The sequence below is a fragment of the Stegostoma tigrinum genome, chromosome 2, assembly GCF_030684315.1.
Source record: "Stegostoma tigrinum isolate sSteTig4 chromosome 2, sSteTig4.hap1, whole genome shotgun sequence".
Classification (NCBI taxonomy): Eukaryota; Metazoa; Chordata; class Chondrichthyes; order Orectolobiformes; family Stegostomatidae; genus Stegostoma; species Stegostoma tigrinum.
The window spans coordinates 124,238,542-124,258,517 of NC_081355.1; the positions used below are offsets into that span (position 1 = coordinate 124,238,542).

At 42.3% G+C, this 19,976-nt stretch overlaps 1 protein-coding gene across 3 annotated transcripts in view; it reads right to left on the bottom strand.

Annotated features, from left to right (window-relative positions):
* The window catches only part of odad2 (outer dynein arm docking complex subunit 2), a 354,164-nt gene that overhangs the window by 217,428 nt on the left and 116,760 nt on the right, over window positions 1-19,976 (bottom strand). For 2 of the 3 annotated variants that reach the window (XR_009443219.1, XM_048559992.2), the window contains exons 9-10: window positions 15,408-15,545; window positions 10,422-10,563 (exon numbers count right to left, since the gene is read on the bottom strand). Coding sequence is in view for 2 of the 3 variants with exons in the window: in XM_048559992.2 (XP_048415949.1) it covers window positions 10,422-10,563; window positions 15,408-15,545 (280 nt within the window). In the remaining variant the exon portion in view is untranslated. The remainder of the gene's footprint in view (window positions 1-10,421; window positions 10,564-15,407; window positions 15,546-19,976) is intronic. The other variant, XM_048560000.2, reaches the window with a different exon arrangement.

The following is a 19,976-nucleotide window of genomic DNA, read 5'->3' on the forward strand; positions in this document are numbered from 1 at the left end:
CATAACCTGGTAATCAAGCTGACTATAATTGGATTTGTTCTACTTAAAAAAAAGACTATAAGATAACTTAATGGAACCTTTCAAAATTATAAAGTAAATTGATATAGTTGCTCCAGACAAATCATTCACAATGTTGAAAGGTTTCATATCTAGGTGACATCATTTTGAAACACAGGAAATTACAACTGTAAATAAAACATTGAGGAAAATATTATTTCAGACAAAGATTAATAGATGCATTGAATAATTACTGGAGCAGTCTACTGAAGCAAAGACTGCAGTGTAAATGGGTTCAGGTGACATGATTTAACTTTCTGAAGTAGAGGCATTGTGTATATCATAAGTAGTAAGAAGAATGGATTCAGCTCAGTTCAAAAGGCAGAGACTTTATGGGCCAATGCCCTTTTTTCTACCCCTAAATTTTACTTTGAGGCTTATATACAAGAATTATGACATGGAAAAATCCATTATACATCTGGGGTTTGCATATGTCAGATATGCATTCAAATGGAGTTGACTGCATAAAAATAAGCCTATTGGTTTCTAAATTACATCATAACTGATTCCAGGAAAATATTCTGAAATAGTCTGGACCTAGATTTCAGCTGCTTTTGGATTCTAACAATATTTAATTCAAAAGTTGCCCATGGCAGAATACAAGTGTTAAAATACTAGCATTTTAAATCGGCTTTTTCAGTAGGCATCTTGTATTTTATTTAAGTAGTAAAATATTGCTACTTTACTCATTACGTTTTTACACACATGCTACAGATGTCTGAATCCTTTCGTCCAAAATTCCTGCATGACTAGGTAACTTAGTCTAGAACACTTCCTTTGAAAAGGATTCAGATCAAACTTTAGTTTGCTGTTTGCACACTAGTTGCATTTAAAAAAAAATCCCATTTCAGATATATATGTCAGATTTCATATAGTTTGTGTGCACATTCAAACACAATCCAGCAGTCACAATGCAGAGCTATACATGTTGTGAACACACATTAGGCCCTGATTCATAATCTATGCAATTTTTCACTGATTCATTTTAATGGACAGGAAAACGTTAATGCACATCGAGCCCGGCATCCAAATTCCTGATATGCTCTACTGTCACTCAATGCTCTGGTATTTTCACGTAATAACTTATAAAAATGTAAACAGCCAAATCTGCCCTCTCCTTTCACCATATAATAACACTATTTAAAGTAAATAGAGGGGACTGGGTCCAGTTGCATGGAAAACTATAGAAAAAATTAAAGTGGTAAGGGAGGGCTAAGCAGAGATCATTGAAGTTTCTGGAACAAGTAATAGGACAGGCAGCATGAAACGGGTCAGAAATATAACTTAAGGCACAGCAGACAAGAAGTCAACTGTGAAAAAGAGAGGCAGTCAATGCAAAACTGAGGATGTTGTAGTTAAATGCATGCAGTTTACGAAACAAGATAAATGAGCATCTCGCGCAATTTAAATTGGTGGATATGATACTGTGGATATCACGGAGACATGGCTGTAAGGATATCAGGGCTGGGAACTAAATATCCAAGGATTACACATCTTATTGTGAGGACAAGTAGATGGGGAGGGAGTGGGGTTGCCTTGTTATTAAGAAATGAAATTAAATCAATGGTAAGAAGCGATATACATTCAGAAGGCGTAGAATCTGAGTGGGTACAGTTGGGAAACTGCCAAAGGAAAATTACACTAATGGGAGTTGTGCACAGGCAATGAATAGTAATCAAAATGATGTCCAGAAAATTCAAGAGTTAGACAAGGCATGTAAAGGAGGCACTATTACAATAATCATGGGAAATTTCAAAGTTCAGATGGGTGGGGAAAGTCATGTTGGTAGTGGATCCGAAGAAAAGGGATTAGTGGAATGTCTATGAGAATTCTTTTGGAGCAGCCTGTGGTACAGCCCATTAGGGAACAGGTAATTCTGGATTTGACGTTATGTAATGTGGCTGACTTGATTAGGGAGCTTAAGGTGAAGGAACCTCAAGGGGGCAGTGACCATAATAAAATATAATTCACTTTGCAGTTGGAGATGGAAAAGGTTGAATCAGATATGACAGTATTACAAGTGAGCAACGGTAACTGCTAAGACATGACAAAGGAGCTGGCCAGTTGATTGGAGGAGATGCCGAGCAAGGAAGATGGAGGAGTAGCATTGGCAGGATTTTCTAGTGGTAATTCAGGAGGAACAGCAGAAATTCATTCCAAAGAAGAAGAAATACACTAAGGGGAGGGCAAGGCAACCATGGCTGAAAAGGGGAGTCTGGGATAACATAAAAGCAAAGAAAAAACATATGTGATGAAGAATAGTGGGAAGCCAGAGGATTGGGTAGACTTTAAAAATCAGCAGAAGACAACTAAACAAAAAATAAGGGGTGAAGATGAAATATGAGCTTAAGGTAGATTGTAATATTAAAGAATAATGCAAGGCACCTTTTTTAGATATATAAAAGGTAAGACAGAGGCAAGAGCAGACTTTGGACTGTTGGAAATTGAGGCTGGAGGTGTAGTAATAGGGAAAAAAAAAGGTGGAGGAATTGAATAGGTACTTGACATCAGTCATCATGGTGGAAGACATTAGTAGCATACCCAAACCTCAACAGATTCGGGACAGAGTGGAGTGATAATGGGAGCTGCAGGTGCTGGAGAATCCAAGATAACAAAGTGTGAAGCTGGATGAACACAGCAGGCCAAGCAGCATCTCAGGAGCACAAAAGCTGACGTTTCGGGCCTAGACTCTTCATCAGAGAGGGGGATGGGGAGAAGGTTCTGGAATAAATAGAGAGAGAGGGGGAGGCGGACCGAAAATGGAGAGAAAAGAAGATAGGTGGAGAGGAGAGTATAGGTGAGAAGGTAGGGAGGGGATAGGTCAGTCCAGGAAAGACGGACAGGTCAAGGAGGCAGGATGAGGTTAGTAGGTAGGAAATGGAGGAGCGGCTTGAGGTGGGAGGAAGGGATGGGTGAGAGGAAGAACAGGTTAGTGAAGCGGAGACAGGCTGGGCTGGTTTTGGGATGCAGTGGAGGGAGGGGATGATCTGGGCTGGTTTTGAGATGCAGTGGGGGGAGGGGAGATTTTGAAGCTTGTGAAGTCCATATTGATACCATTGGGCTGCAGGGTTCCCAAGCGGAATATGAGTTTCATATTCAACCCTTCGGGTGGCATCATTGTGGCACTGCAGGAGGCCCATGATGGGCATGTCATCTGAGGAATGGGAGGGGGAGTTAAAATGGTTCGCTACTGGGAGGGGCAGTCGTTTATTGCGAACCAAGCGGAGGTGTTCTGCAAAGCGGTCCCCAAGCCTCCGCTTGGTTTCCCCAATGTAGAGGATGCCACAGCGGGTACAATGGATACAGTATACCACATTGGCAGATGTGCAGGTGAACATCTGCTTAATATGGAAAGTCATCTTGGGGCCTGGGATGGGGGTGAGGGAGGAGGTGTGGGGGCAAGTGTGGCACTTCCTGCGGTTGCAGGGGAAGGTGTCAGCCACTAATGATCCCCAATAGCACCGATCCATTTACCCAGGCTGACCTTTACCCACTCCTTTGCGAGAGAGACAGTTTAATTCAAGGGATGAAATTAGGTGCTGGAACCATGGAAATGGCGTTGTATGGGTACGAGACGAGGTTGGCATGAGGTCAGATCCTGTCACTTACAAAATTTGGGTAGTTTACCTCACAAACAGGGCAGGAACAAAACATACCTGGCCCCTCAGAACAGCCAGAAGGCCTGTTGGAAACCGTAGATTCTCCCCTTCCACCTAATGTCAAGGAAACCTCAGAGCCTAAGATGGATGCAGCCTTGATACCATTACCACCAGAACAAGAGGAGCAAAATCTCCTGAGATGCTGTGAGTCGTTAAGTATATTCAAAGCTGAGATAGACAGGTTTTCAAACATTAAGGAAATCAAGGGTTGTGGGGATAACGCAGAAAAATAAGGCAAGGCTTTAAGATAGAAAGTGGGGCTAAGGGAAAGGTAAATATCCCAGTTGGAAGCAAAGCAGCAAGTTAACATCTGCAAGGGCGGATTTAACTACGTGGAAAAATATGAACGAAATGACAGGAAGGGAGAACTCAGGAGAGTTTATTAAGGTCTCCAGCACAGACACAGTAGGACAAAGTGTTTGGAAAGGGTTAGGAATTAAACTTCAAGCACACTGGACAGATGAATGACAATGAGAAGAGGGACAATTCATCCAGGACTGAGGGTGTTATATCTGAATGCACGCAGTATAAGAAATAAGGTAAATGAGAACCGAAAGAACTTCGGATGCTGTAAATCAGGAACAAAAACAAAGTTGTTGGAAAAGCTCAACATGTCTGGCGGCATCTGTGAAGGCAAAAACAGAGTTTCGGGACCAGTGACCCTTCCTCAGAATTAAATGAGCTTGTGGCACTGATCAAAATTGGCAGGTATGATGTGGTGGGCATCACAGAGACATGGTTGCAAGGGCATCAGGATTGGGAACCGAACATCCAAGGATTTCAATCCCATTGAAAAGATAGGCAGGTGGGCAGAGGGGATGGGATTGCCTTATTTGTAAGAAATGAAATTAAATCAATAGTAAGAAATGAAGTAGGGTCAAATGGTGTAGAACCTGTGCAGACAGAATTGAGGAACCGCAAAGGTAAAGAAACCACTGTTGGAGTTAAGTACAGGCCTCTCAACAGTAGGCACGAGCTAAAGTGCAAGATACACCAGGAGAAAGAAATGATGTGTATGAGAAGCAAAGTTACAGGATCATAAGAGATTTCAATATGAAGGTGGACGGGGAAAATCAGGGTGGCAGTGGATTGCAAGAAAAGGAATTTGTGGAATGTTGACAAGATGGCTTTTTTGGAGCAGCTTGTTGCGGCGCCCCCTAGGAAACAGGCAATAATGGATTTAGTGTTGAGGAATGAGGCAGACTTGAAAAGAGGCCTTAAGGTGAAAGCGGAGGCAGTGATCATAATGTGATTGAGCTTACTTTGAAGTTTGAGAGGGAGAAGACAGAAACAAAGGTAGTAGTATTAGAACTGAATAAAGGCAACACAGAGGCACGAGGGAGGTGCTGGGCAGAATTGACCGAGAGAGGAGCCGAGCAAGAAAGACAGTGGAACAGCAATGGCAGGAGTTTCTGGAAGTAATTCAGGAGACTAACGGGAGGACAACACAACCAAGGCTGACAAGGGAAGTCAGGGACAGTATAAAAGCAAAAAAGAATGCATGAAATGTGGCAAAGGGCAGTGGGAAGCAGAGGATTTGGAAACTTACAAAAACCAACTGAGTGCAATAAAAACAGAAATAGGGAGGGAGAAGATTAAATATGAAGGTAAGCTAGCCAGTAATACAAAGGAAGACTGTAAGAGTTTCTTTAGGTAGATAAAGGGCAAAAGAGAGGCAAAAGTGATTGAATGGCACAGCAGACTTGATGGGCTGAATGGCCTAATTTCTGCGCCTATATCTTATGGTCTTATGGAAAATGGAATTGAGGATTATCAGGGCAGCCATCATCTCAATGAATGGTGGAGCAGATGGACCAAATAACCTGTTTTTGTGCTCTGATAGCGATGGGTTTGGGTTGAACACTGGGCTCAAACACTCTATGGGCACCAACCACAAATATTCCATGTCCATATTGGTATCTGACACATGCCAAACTCCAAGAATCCTCAGGGCACATCTCTGTTCTATTTATAGAACACTTCTGCACTTCAGTGTTACATCTTGGGCTGTGCCAATAACAATCATTTTAATGCAATTTTCAGTCATGTCAAAGGAGGCAGCTTTCATAGAACCATATAACCACTACAGTGTGGAAACAGGTCCTTCAGCCCAACAAGTCCACACCAACCCTAACAGCATCCCACCCAGACCCATTCCCCAAATGCACCTAATTTACACATCCCTGAGTACTATGGGCAATTTAGCATGGCCAATCCACCTAACCTGCACATCTTAGGACTGTGGGAGAAAACTGGAGCACCCGGAGGAAACCCACACAGACACAGGAAGAATGTGCAAACTCCACACAGACAAATCGCCTGAGGGTGGAATCAAAACTGGGTCCCTGGTGTTGTGAGGCAGCAGTGCTAATCACTGAGCCACCGTGCCACCCACTTTCATTTAGGAATTCCTACTACAATAAATCAAGGACACCTCTGATACCAAACAAACATTCCAGAGGCTGCTTAGGGCAGTCAGAGTCCGGATCCTCTCCACAGAAGGGGTGAAGGGCTGAATGTTGGTCAGGCATAGGGGTGGGGTAGGTAATTAATGAGGCAAATTTGGTAAGATATGGCAAGAAAACCTGCTGGGCCTCATAAAAAACCCTCCAAAAAACATGGTGTAATATAGACTTAACCAAAAAAGCCCTATAATTCAAGCAGGTAAAAGAATATTGAATATCACATTGGGGCACAGAAAAGGGAAAATTCACATAGCATAAAAACACTCTCTGAAGGCAGAAGGATAAAACTATTAATGTCACTAGATATTATGAAACTCACCAAAGCTCCTTAGACAGCACCTTCCAAACTTATAATCAGTTTTATCTAAAAGGGCAAGGGCAAGAGTACTACCACTGCCTGACATGGAATTGTATTGCTGTTCCTTCAGTATTGCTAGGTCAAAAGCCTAGAACTCCCACACCAACACCATTGTGAATCTACCTACACCAAATGGATTGCAGCAGTTCAAGGAGGCAGTTCATTGCTACCTTCTCAAGGATAACTAGGGTGGATTGATACTAAAATACTAGCCCAGCCAACATGTGCTAAATGAATAAAAATAATTCTGAATGCCTGATTTCTATTACACATAATACAAATAAAGCAAGTTTGAGAAGTTGGGATGATTTTAATCTTGGCCACAGGATGGAGATGTGCAACTGGACCATTAGGAACAAGCAGGTTACACATATGACAAAAACAGAAATTGCCGGAGAAACTCAGCAGGTTTGCAACGTCTGTTGGAAGAGAGCAGGGTTAATGTTTTGAGTCAGGTGACTCTTCATCAAAATGGTCTGATCAGATTTCAGCATCCACGGTTTTTGGTTTTACTTCAGTTAACTTTTGTGTTCAGATCCAAAATACTTCCTCTGAAGAAAAATGACCCATCCAATTTTAACTCAAGGCTTAGCAGAGAAGTGGATCTGTGGCTAATTTCACAAGGATCTTCCAGTCAGCATAAAACTTTCCGAAGTGGTATCAGAAAAGGACAAGTCGTCCTATGTGCTCCACACGGAAAGTCATGACCTCACTGCCCAAAGCTCAAACTATAAAAATTTTAAAATTAACAGTTAATGTATGGCTGTCAATTTGAACTTTTGGGCTGGATTCGATCTCCAAAAGTAGTCAGTTAGGTCTAGCGTGGAGACACGGTGTGGGCTGGAGGAAAAAAAAAGAACATTGGCTCCCGGAAACTCTTTCATCAGCACAGTTCGTCCTCTCTCCCCAAAGACCTGTGGCTCCAGATTTAGTCTTCTGAGTCACTTGACGACAACACACACATCATAAAATCTGATGGACATTATCCTTATTTCAATGGGCTGACCATAGAAGTTGAAAAGTAATTTTCCAGGGATTTGTTCTTCTTTATGGGCTCTAGTCTTTTGTCTGCTATTTTGCTTATTCCAGAAAATGGCATGCTATTTAAACAATGGATATTTGTGGAAGAAGAGACGTTAAAAATGTGTCTGAAGTGTCTAGATGTGAGGGGTTTGTCTGCCTGGCTTTTTTGTATGCTCAGCTTCTTCCTCTTACATTTCCTACAGACGTTTTCAAAATCTCCTCACCATTAATATACCAGGATGCACACAGGTCTACCCAATGTTCATTTGCTGATAGCTGCTCTGCATTCTCTCTGTGCCCATACAGAATTAAGAGTAACGGTCTGACTTAAATAAGTCTAGCAATTAAAATAATCCATACTTGTCAAAAACCGCTCGGGGGGAAAATCAATTCCTTTGTATTAAATTGAGAAAACTGCATCTTTTCAAAACAAAGTCATGACCATTGCTTTCAATTTGATAAGAATCATAATTATTCCCTATTGAATGCTAAAACTAACCAGACACTGAGTCATGTGATCTTTCCGGAAGACTTAAACATCTGTGGACCATATCATGGATGCAAATTCAAGGTTTTAAAAATGTTGCAGATACAGTTTCAATGATTGTTTTTCATAAATACAACATGCTCATTATTTGATTACCTCTTGACTAAACAGGTCTAACTGTAGAGGACATATCTTTAATCTTTTAACTTGATTGAAAACTATTAATTTTGTTGCCAATTACAAATGTTACTGCCTAATTAAGCAATTGGCATTCTCCTTGTAAAACAAGTGTCCTGTGGTTAACCAGATTTTGACCCCATTCAAACACCACAAAATCTAGAGTTCCAACCAAATGTTTTATATTAAAAAGATTATTGGTGCAGGTGTTCTACATATGTAGAAGAGCGCGAGCAGTTACATAAATTTGTACATAGTTCTATAACACAAAGCCATTGTCGAGTTTCTGCTCACCTAACAATGAAACAGATAATAAAGTGTGAAGCTGGATGAACACAGCAGGCCAAGCAGCATCTCAGGAGCACAAAATCTGATGTTTCGGGCCTAGACCCTTCATCAGAGAGGGGGGTGGGGTGAGGGTTCTGGAATAAATAGGGAGAGAGGGGGAGGTGGACCGAAGATGGAGAGAAAAGAAGATAGGTGGAGAGGAGAGTATAGGTGGGGAGGCAGGGAGGGGATAGGTCAGTCCAGGGAAGACGGACAGGTCAAGGAGGTGGGATGAGGTTAGTAGGTAGGAAATGGAGGTGCGGCTTGAGGTGGGAGGAAGGGATGGGTGAGAGGAAGAACAGTTTAGGGAGGCAGAGACAGGCTGGGCTGGTTTTGGGATGCAGTGGGGGAAGGGGACAGGCTGGGCTGGTTGTGTGATGCAGTGGGAGGAGGGGACGAACTGGGCTGGTTTTGGGATGCTGTGGGGGAAGGGGAGATTTTGAAGCTGGTAAAGTCCACATTGATACCATTGGGCTGCAGGGTTCCCAAGCGGAATATGAGTTGCTGTTCCTGCAACCTTCGGGTGGCATCATTGTGGCACTGCGGGAGGCCCATGATGGACATGTCATCTAAAGAATGGGAGGGGGAGTTGAAATGGTTCGTGACTGGGAGGTGCAGTTGTTTATTGCGAACCAAGCGGAGGTGTTCTGCAAAGCAGTCCCCAAGCCTCCGCTTGGTTTCCCCAATGTAGAGGAAGCCACACCGGGTACAATGGATACAGTATACCACATTGGCAGATGTGCAGGTAAACCTCTGCTTAATATGGAAAGTCATCTTGAGGCCTGCGATAGGGGTGAGGGAGGAGGTGTGGGGGCAAGTGTAGCACTTCCTGTGGTTGCAGGGGAAGGTGCCAGGTGTGGTGGGGTTGGAGGGCAGTGTGGAGCGAACAAGGGAGTCACGGAGAGAGTGGTCTCTCCGGAAAGCAGACAAGGGTGGGGATGAAAAAATGTCTTGGGTGGTGGGGTCAGATTGTAGATGGTGGAAGTGTCGGAGGATGATGCGTTGTATCTGGACGTTGGTGGGGTGCTCCTGAGATGCTGCTTGACCTGCTGTGTTCATCCAGCTTCACACTTTATTATCTTGGATTCTCCAGCATCTGCAGTTCCCATTATCTCTGATACAATGAAACAGATACCTCATATTTACAAATTGTACTTCCTTCCATTACTAACTTGCTCATTCAAAACTTTCAGGAATATCTCCTGTAATTTAAATACCAGTAAACAGATATATTTCTTATGATTGTACATATGTTAATGGAGTGCTTGTTTTTATACGCTCGTGAGATGTGGGCCTCTGTATCTCGGCCAGCATTTATTGCACATTCCTAATTGCCCAGAGGGCAGTTAAGAGTCAACCACATTGTTGTGGGTCTGAAATTACATGTAGGCCCGACCAGGTAAGGATGGTAGCTTCTTTCCCTTAAGTGCATCAGTGAACCAGATGGGTTTTTCTGACAATCAACAATGGCTTTTCATCGTTATTAGACCCTTAAATCAAGGTTTTTCTTCACTGAATTCAAATTCTACCATCCCTTTGCAGAATCTGAGCCCTAGCCCCCAGAACATTAGGTGATAGTAAGAACTACAGATGCTGATGTCAGAGTCAATACAGAGTGGAGCTGGTGGAACACAGCAGGACAGACAGCGTCAGGGAAATAGCAAAGTTGATGGTTTGGGTCCTGACAAAGGGTGCAAACCTGAAACATTGACTTTCCTGCTCCTCTGATCCTACCTGACCTGCTGTGTTCCTCCAGCTCCACACTGTATTGCCCGAGAGCTAAAAACAGACTCACAGATTTCTCCTCAAAAACTGAAAACGCCAATATCCAATATTGCTACCTGGTAAAGCTTTTTTTAAGTCCTTACCTTCAGGTATTTTACCACTTTCTGGATCTGCCAGTACTCAGAAGGTAAGTCAGCATTGGATTCCTGTTGTCTGTTCATATCTTGTTTCTCTTCCTCACTCTCTGTAGAACTTTCACTGAACTCTTCTGATCCATCAGAAACTCTGCAAAATGTAAATGGCTAACCAGCTAAAAATAGGATCCTGTTAACTCTAAAACATTAAGCTCTTCTACCACAATAAATTATTGGTTTATATAGGGTTAGTTATAAATGACAAAAAAAATTTTTGTAGTCATAGTTATACAGAATGTAATTTAACAATAACATTTATAATTCTAATATAATTTAACAATGATGTGTTGAAAATTGGGGTCACTTTTAAAACAATGCTTTTAGTATTTCGTATTTAGTATTTTTGGCATAAAGTGAGTGTTGCAGCAGTACCCAGCCTTTCAACAAATTTAAAAAGATCTCTAGCATAAGGTTATGTGAATCACCTAGATCATAACATTCCATTAGAATGACATCAAATGTTTACTGGGTTCCATACTGCTCTAGTTTCAATGCAGTAACTAGGAGAATGGGATAAAAATCCAAAAGAACTGCGGATGCTGTAAATTGGGAATAAAAACAAAGTTGCTGGAAAAGCTCAACAGGTCTGGCAGTATCTGTGGAGGAGAAAACAGAGTTAACGTTTCGGGTCTGGTGATCTTTCCTCAGAACTGATGGAAGCTCTGAGGAAGGGACACCGGACCCATTCACTCTGTTTTCTCCTCCACAGGTGCTGCCAGACCTGCTGAGCTTTTCCAGCAACCTTGTTTTTGTTGTAGGAGAATGGGATGTTTTAATTTTAGAAGGATGGCAATTAACCTTCAAATGAAAGTGGGCAAAGGGACAGCTGTTGTCTTGTTATCATGTGCGACTGCCTATGCTCATTGGCTGAAAGGGTTCAAACAGATGACTGACTCAGTACACACTGCCAGTCCCAAAATAAAGTACAACATAATAAACTACAGTTGGAGAGAAAGACAGGAGCCTGGGGAATGAGACACCATCTTCTTGGGAGAAGATCAGAAATTCTACATCAGCCCAAGGTAAAAATAAAAACTGTTATAATCAATGACTACTACCAAAGATTGCAAGACATCAAAGACGAACACTCCAGCACTCCAAAATCAACACCCCTGCTCTTCCATTCTATAAGACAGCTTCAGGATTGTAAAAGAGTTCTCAACTTTCACAGATTATGTACTTCCTTTCTTTGTTCAAATGCAAAGTGCATCAAATCTAAACTTCATCTTCTCAACAAACTAAATAAACTTTCTGAAAATTGCTTTCAAATCATCAACTGACTATTCAAGAACATAAGAAATAAGAGCAGCAGTGGGGCATGCAGCCCTTCAAGCTTATTCTGTCAATCAATAGAGGGTTAGCAAAATTGGAGTTAATAGTCGGTGTGAATTGTAAAGTATAGGTCAGCTTTGATCATAGCCAACTCATGCAAAGTAGATGCTGGCTTACAGGCAGTGTCAACAAAAGGAGGACAGGTCTCATACTCTGAAATTGAACTCAATATTGAGTCCTGAAGTCTGTAAAGTGCCTACGCAGAAAATAAGGTGCAGTTCCCCTAGCTTATATGGGTTTCACAGGATCGTCGCAGTAGGTCTAGATCAAAAATGTGAGCATGATGAACTAAAATGGAAAACAATGGAAAGGTCAGTTCAATCCTGTAGAAACAGCAGATGTTTTTCCTAGATCAATTACTCAGTTTGTGTTTAGTATCACACATTCAGAAGAGACCTCTTGTGAGCAGCGAATACAGTAGACTGCATTGAATGAAAGATATCAGTAAAATGTTGCTTCACTGAAAGGTGTGCTTGGTGCTTTGGACAGTGAAGCATAAGTATTACACTTTCTTGCTATTGCAAGAGTAGGTGTCATTTAGGGGTGGGGAATTGCTAGGAGTGATGGAGGAGTGGACCAGGATGTTATGGAGGGGGCAGTCCCCATGGAATGCTGACAAGGAAGAGGAGTGAAAGATACATTTAGTGGTGGCATCTTGCTGAAATTGTCAGAAATGGGAGGGAGTGATCGTTTGAATACAATGGTTGGTGATATAGAAACAAAGGACATGAGGAACCCTATCCTAATTCTGGGAGGGAGAAGAAAGAGTGAAGACAAAAATCTAGGAAATAGGTCATAAATGGCAAAAGGGCCCTATCAACCATGATGGCAGTGCAGCCCTTGGTTGAGAAAAAAGGTAGATGTATCAGAAGCACTCCTACGGCATTGGTGCGACAAGTGTGGTAGACATGGAAAATCTGGGAGACGGGAATGAAATCCTTAGAGGGAGTCAGTGAGATTGTAGTATATGTTAGCGGATAATCTATCCCCAGAAATGTAAACAGATGGGTCAAGAAAGAGAAAGGTAAAGTCAGTAATGAACCAGTAAGCGAGAGAGAAACAGAGAAATTGACTAATTGACTAATCTTTCTAACGCCAAAAAGAGAAGGAAACAGTGCCAAACATATCATTGATGTGTTGGAGAAAATGTTATGGGTAGGAACAAGAAGTGTCCCACATACCCCACAAGAGATAATAACTGGGATCCCTGTAGGTCTCATTGCCACATGTCTGACTTGCAGAAAGTGAGATGGGATGAAGGAGAAATTGTTCAAAATGAGAATGACCTCAGTCAGGCAAAGGAAGGTCATTGTAGTGACTGGGTAGTTTTCAGGTCTCCTTTCAAGGAAGCAAAGAAAAGCCTTCTTGACATCCTTTGAGGGTGGATGCCCAGAGAGATTCTACATGCAGTCCATTGAGGTCTACATTGTTGGCAAACCAGCATTTGTTTGCAATACCAACTGCCTTTTAACAAAGTGGCTTGCTAGACTATTTCAGACGGCAATCAACTACATCGCTGTGGGCCAGGCCAGGAAAGCAGATTTTGTTCCTTAAAGGAAGTTAATGAACCAGATGGATCTTTGTGTCAATTAATGATAGTTTCAGGATGACTAATTCTGAGAATAGTTTTCAGTTCCAAATCTTTATAATTATCTCCCTTCTCCATTTCCCATTTAACCCAATATCAACTGAAGTTTATATTTAGATTCCAAAAAGCCAAAAAGGATCAACACAGGACTGAGGATGTTGTCCTTAAATGTGTGCAATGTACAAAACAACGTAAATGAACTTGAGTGCAGATTGAAATTGGTGGATACAATCTTAGGGATATCACAGAGAAGTGGCTGCAAGGGGATCAGGGCTGGGAAATAAATTTCTAAGAATATATGTTCTATGGGCATAGGGATGGAGTTTAGTAAGAAACTAAATTAAATCAATACCAAGGAGCGATAAGCTCAGAAGACATAGTAGTTATGTGGCTGCAGTCAAGGAACTACAAATGAGAAAAGATCCTGATGATGAAGTACAGGTCTCCAAGCAGAAGTCAGGAAGTGGGGCAAAATATAAATCAGGAGATAGAGAAGGCATGTAAGAAAGGCAGTATGACAATAATTACGGTGACTTCAATATACAGGTGGACTGGGAAAATCAGGTTGGTAGCATGTCCCTAGAAACAGAATTCTTGGAAAGGTTTCTAGATTTTTTGGAGCAGTTTGCAGTAGAGCCAACTAGGAAGCTGGCAATTCTGGATGTGGCAATGAAACAGACTTGATTAGGGAGCTTAAAGTGAAGGAAGACAGTTCTGAAGAAGGGCCACGAGACCCAAAATGTTGACTGATTTCTCTCTACAAATACCACCAGATCTGCCAAGATTTTCCAGCAATTTTGTTTCTGTAAAAATCATTGCTGCAGAAGGCTGTGGAAGCAAGTTATTGAATCTATTTAAGACAGAAACAGATAGGTTCTTGATAACAAGGTGTAGAGCTGGATGAACACAGCAGGCCAAGTAGCATCAGAGGAGCAGGAAAGTTGATGTTTCAGACCTAGACTCTTCATCAGAAATGGGGGAGGGGAAGAGGGTTCTAAAATAAATAGGGAGAGAGGGGAAGGCGGATCAAAGATGGATAGAGAAGAAGATAGGTGGAGAGGAGACAGATAAGTCAAAGAGGCGGGGATGGAGCCAGTAAAAGTGAGTGTAGGTGGGGAGGTAGGGAGGAGATAGGTCAGTCCAGCGAGGACAGACAGGTCAAGGGGGCGGGGTGAGATTAGTAGGTAGGAAATGGGGATGCGGCTTGAGGTGGGAGGAGCGGATAGGTGAGAGGAAGAACAGGTTTGGGAGGTGGGGAGGAGCTGGGCTGGTTTTGGGATGCGGTGGGGGAGGGGAGATTTTGAAGCTTGTGGAATCCATATTGATACCATTGGGCTGCAGGGTTCCAAGCAGAATATGAGTTGTTGTTCCTGCAACCTTCGGGTGGCATCGTTGTGGCACTGCAGGAGGCCCAGGATGGACATGTCACTTGAGCAATGGGAGGGAGAGTTGAAATGGTTCCCAACTGGGAGGTGCAGTTGTTTATTGCGAACCGAGTGTAGGTGTTCTGCAAAGCAGTCCCCAAGCCTCCCATTAGTTTCCTCAATGCAGAGGAGGCCACAATGGGTACAGCGGATGCAGTATACCACATTAGCAGATGTGCACGTGAACATCTGCTTGATATGGAATGACTTCTTGGGGCCTGGGATGGGGACGAGGGAGGAGGTGTGGAGGCAGGTGTAGCACTTCCTGAGGTTGCAGCAATAAGTGCCGGGTGTGGTGGGGCTGGAGGGGAGTGTGGAGCGGACAAGGGAGTCACGGAGAGAGTGGTCCCTCCAGAAAGCAGACAAGGGTGGGGAGGGATAAATGTCTTTGATGTTGGGGTCGGATTGCAGATGGCGGAAGTGTCGGAGGATGATGCATTGGATTAGTTAGGGGATTAAGGGTCACAGGGAGAAGACAAGTAAATTCAGTTGAGAAACCTACCAGCCATAATCAAATGGCAGAGAAGGCTCAATGGGCTGAATGGTCTAATTCTGCCCCTATATCTTATGATTCTATGGTCTTATACTCACATTCTCTGTATCAAATGAGTTTTCTCTTGAGCTGTTAAACACTTGTATTTCCTGGTTGCAACAATCTCAATATTTTCTTTTTCATTTTTAACCTTCTTAGTATCCTGGTCTTTCAATTGAGCTTTCTCATCCTTTATACTTTAAAAGAAAGGAAATTACTTCTGAGTACATTGCAGATAACATAAATAAAGCAACAGATGACAACTAAAACCCCTGAAAGGGTACATAAAAATGAAAAGAATTTTATTTTATTGCTATAGATTCTTCTAATTTTTATATTATTTCAAAAAATTATTGGATTAGCAAACAAAAGAATCAAAGAAGTTATTAATCTGACAATAAGTATTATATAAACAATCTTGAAACTATGACAAAGGAAAATGCCATGGCAATGACTTGAAACAAACCAATTAACAGCTCAACATGACAAACATGCAGCAGATACAGGAAAATTATCAGCAAATGCAACATCAGTTGGTATGTGGTGGCAGTATTGTAGCAAAGTTCCTGAATTAGTTACTCAGGGTCCTGAATTAAATTCTGAAATATACACCAGAACTGCTGGATGTACTTAAACTTAATTAATTCATTACTTAATTACATAAACTTTATTAAATTAATTCATAAATTTAAAATAAAAATCTTCACTCACCACAATCATGAAATGACCAGATTCACATAAAAACTCACTGGGTTCAGTAACACACTTTGAAGAAGACATCTGCTTTCTTTACTGAGTCTAACATATCACATTTGATTGCCTAACATTTGGAAACTTGCGACAAAATTGGTAGAACAGTTGGATAAAGTAATAATCAGCAAGTAAATGCTAATAGCCAAAGAACCAGATTCCTCCACCACATAAGAACTGAAAGAACTACAGATGCTGTAAACTAGGAACAAAAACAAAGTTGTTGGAAAAACTCAGCAGGTCTAGCAGCATCTATGAAGGAAAAAATAGAGTTAACATTTCGGGTCTGGTGACCCTTCCTCAGAGCAGCAGTTCCGATGAAGGGTCACTGGGCCTGAAATGTTAATTTTGTTTTTTCCTTCACAGATGCTGCCAGACCTGCTGAGCCTTTCAGGCAATGTTTTTTATTCCCTCCATCCCATTTCTGTGTAATTCCTATCTGACTGAATGTGCTTGCATTGCGATGTACAGTTGGGGAGAAATTGCCCTGTGGGTCCTCAAGATTTGAACTCAGACCCAATAAAGTCTCAGACATGGTCGAAGAAGACTCCTGCTGATTAACCCCTAAAGCTTCTCTAAGCTGATGAACCAATGTGACTCCGTGTTGAACAGTACTTGGAAGAAGTACTAAAGATAACAACAAAAATTGTACTTTATATTAAATACAACATGGTGGCTTGGCACAGTGGCTCAGTGGTTAGCGCTGCTGCCTCACAGTGCCACGGGTCCAGTTTAATCTTCCAGCCAGACCCTTCCCCTACCCTAACCCTGCATTTCCCACCCTAGGAAGATTAACCTGGACCCGTGGCACTGTGAGGCAGCAGTGCGAACCACTGAGCCACCGTGCTAAGCCACCATGTTGTTTTTAATATAGAGTAAATTTTTTGTTGTTGTCTTTAGTACTTCTTCCAAATACTGTTCAACATGGAGTCACACTGATTCATCAGTTTAGAGAAGCTTTAGGTGTTAATCAGCAGGAGTCTTCTTTGACCATGGATGAAATTTGAGTTGGAATCTGCATGGGGTGAGTCTAAGTTGGAGGCAGTGACTTGACAAGGTATTTGCCAAAACTTGTTTCCACAGCCAAATCACATTCCTCAGTAACTGCCTCCAGCTCAAACTCCCCCTACGTAGATTCCAACTCAAGTTTTATCCTTTGTGCTTAGACAACAATTTTCAGGCTTGGGCTCTCCCATGTCCTTATGCCAATCCGCATATACCAGGCCTTGTTATCACATGGTCTGCTACAACACACAGCCCATTGTTAGCCACTAACAGTCTCCATTAACAGCTATTCACCCTCCTAACCTGATCTTTACTCACTCCTTTATCTGTCCAACTGTTCTTCTCTCTCTTTGACCTTCGTCTCCGCCTATTATTTATTTCTTTTTGCCAATCCCCACCCTGTCTTCTGCATAAAAAGTAACATTTTCCAAGCTGCCAACAGTTCTGAGGAAGGGTGATGGGACCCAAAATGTTAACTCTGGCTTCTCTCCACAGGTGCTGCCAAATCTGCTGAGTTTTTCCAGCAATTTCTGTTTTTATTAGAAAATGTACTCTGATTGGCAAACTTCAAAGTTCATTATCAACAGTGGCTAGGAAGGCACACAACTAACTGAGTTAGAATCACAGAATCTTCAGAGTGCTTAAAGAGGCTAGGTCAGATCTTTAGACCTAATAAAGGGGTTAGACAGTTATTTTGCCAGCTTAACATTGCTTTTCAAGATTCTGCAGCCATATTGTGTCACATGCTGTGTTTCATATTTGACAGGTCTGTAACATTCATGCGTTGTCTGTAAGCAGATCGGCATCAATGTCGCCCAATTTGTCCTTATTTTCCCTGGGCTCTGGTATCTTTTTAACCACCATACTCAAGTCAATATCAGGAATGGAGTTGCATGCTGATCCTTTCGATTTTTAGTGGTTGCAGTTAGATCTTTTCTCAAACAATCATGGTAAATATTTTGATACTGCTGGGCTTTCTGGAAGACCATGTTACTGTATTGGGTTATGCTACATCTGTAGTGTCTTAGTGATTGTCCCTTCCACCCTCTCCTTGAAGGACAGTGTGATGTCTAGAGATTCCTCTTTTGGCTGTTCACTATCTTTCACAATGTCTTGGTAGTAATTCTTTCCACTGTCTCCTTAAAGAGTACCGCGAGATCCAGATTCTCCTGCTGTAACTGGTTGCTGCGGTTTGTGGTTCATTACTCGGTGCTCGTCCACCTGCTCCCTAAAGACTCAGGTCCTCTACCAACAGCTGCTGGTACAGGATGTTGTGCATTGAGATTGTCCCAAAATGATCAAAATTTGATTCTATATCTTCTGGTACTGGTGAGTAAAGAAGTTGAAAGGTATTGTATGTCTCCCTGCTTAACAAAACGTAATGTTGATTTGGAAGGTTGTGGTGAGTTTGTAACATTTCCCATTCCTTTTCTCAAAGTCTTGCGATCAAGTAGTCTAAGCCATTCAATGAGATGGCCTCAGAGCTGTGGAGACATCTTGTAATATACCAAAGGAGTTTTCTTCGAATCCCTGAAGTGTGAAATCAGGCCATTTGGCTCATCAAATCCATACTTCCCTTCCAAAGTGCATCACACCCAGACCCACCCCTCCTACCTAATATCTATAACCCTGCATTTTCATAGCTAGTCCATCTAGCCTGCACATCCCTGGACACTATGGGCAATTTAGAGCAGCCAATCCATGTAACCCACACATCTTTGGGGAAAACCAGAGCACTCAGATGAAACCTGCACAGACACAGGAGGAGTGTGCAAACTCCACACAGCTGCCTGAAGATGGAATTGAACCCAGGTCTCTGGTGCCGTGAGGCAGCAGTGCTAACCACTGAGCCACCATGTTGATGGTAATAAATCCTGATTCCCTGTCAGGGAATCAAAACCAGGCCGCGGCAGTTACAGCACCAAAACCTAACCACTTGACCATCTCAACCACTGTACTGTGCCTGTCAGAATGGAGAATGGCAAATCTAGCTTAAATCTTGTCCCTTGTTCATTGGTGAAAAGCTCTGCTCTCCATAAATCCTCTGCTATCTGGGCTATCTCTCCTAGGAAGGAATCTTTAAATAGCTGCAAGTCTCCAACTTCCTGTACGCTGGCATATCTATGTGGTCCTGGTGGAGCACTCTATCATGGATGCACTGCCCTGAAGTGGTCTCTACTCCCGCACAGTGGGATATACTTTGACGTGGTGGGTTCCTTTGCTGCAACATCTGGAACAAGGGGTAATGATACCAGTGGCATTGTCATTTGTTTGTGTCTGTGTGTCAGTGGGTATTTGAAGACCCTGTGGTTAATGTATTGCACCGACTCTACAAATTGACCAACTGAAGAATTTTGTTCCTCTCTAATCAGGTTGTGTTCTATGTTTGCAGCCCCCCTCTAGTATAAACCAGCTGCAAAGATTTCAACAGTGCAGGGCTCTTTTTTGATAAGACTTGAAATATACCCTTAAGATAATTTGGTCTCAGATTAGCTCTTTGCACAAGGAACTCGACTGCATATGTCTAAGCCCAAAATGTCAGCCTTCCTGCTCCTATGATGCTGCTTGGCCTGCTGTGTCCATCCAGGTCTATACCTTGTTATCTCTTATCCTGCATATTGTCTGCAAGTTGGTTTAGGTCATTAACAAATGTGTCTGTACTCTCTTTTGAGTCCTGGGTGTGTTTTTTGAACGTAGACAGTGACTCACAATGTTCTGCCTCATGTTGAAGTACTCATCATAAGTCCTCAGCACTTGGTCCCATTTTGCAGAGTCCTCAACAATCCTTCTACTGTCCTTTTCCACTTTCCAGCCCAGCAGATTCTACCTAATAATTCTATTGCTGTGTATCTCTGCATGGATGCAGCCTGACG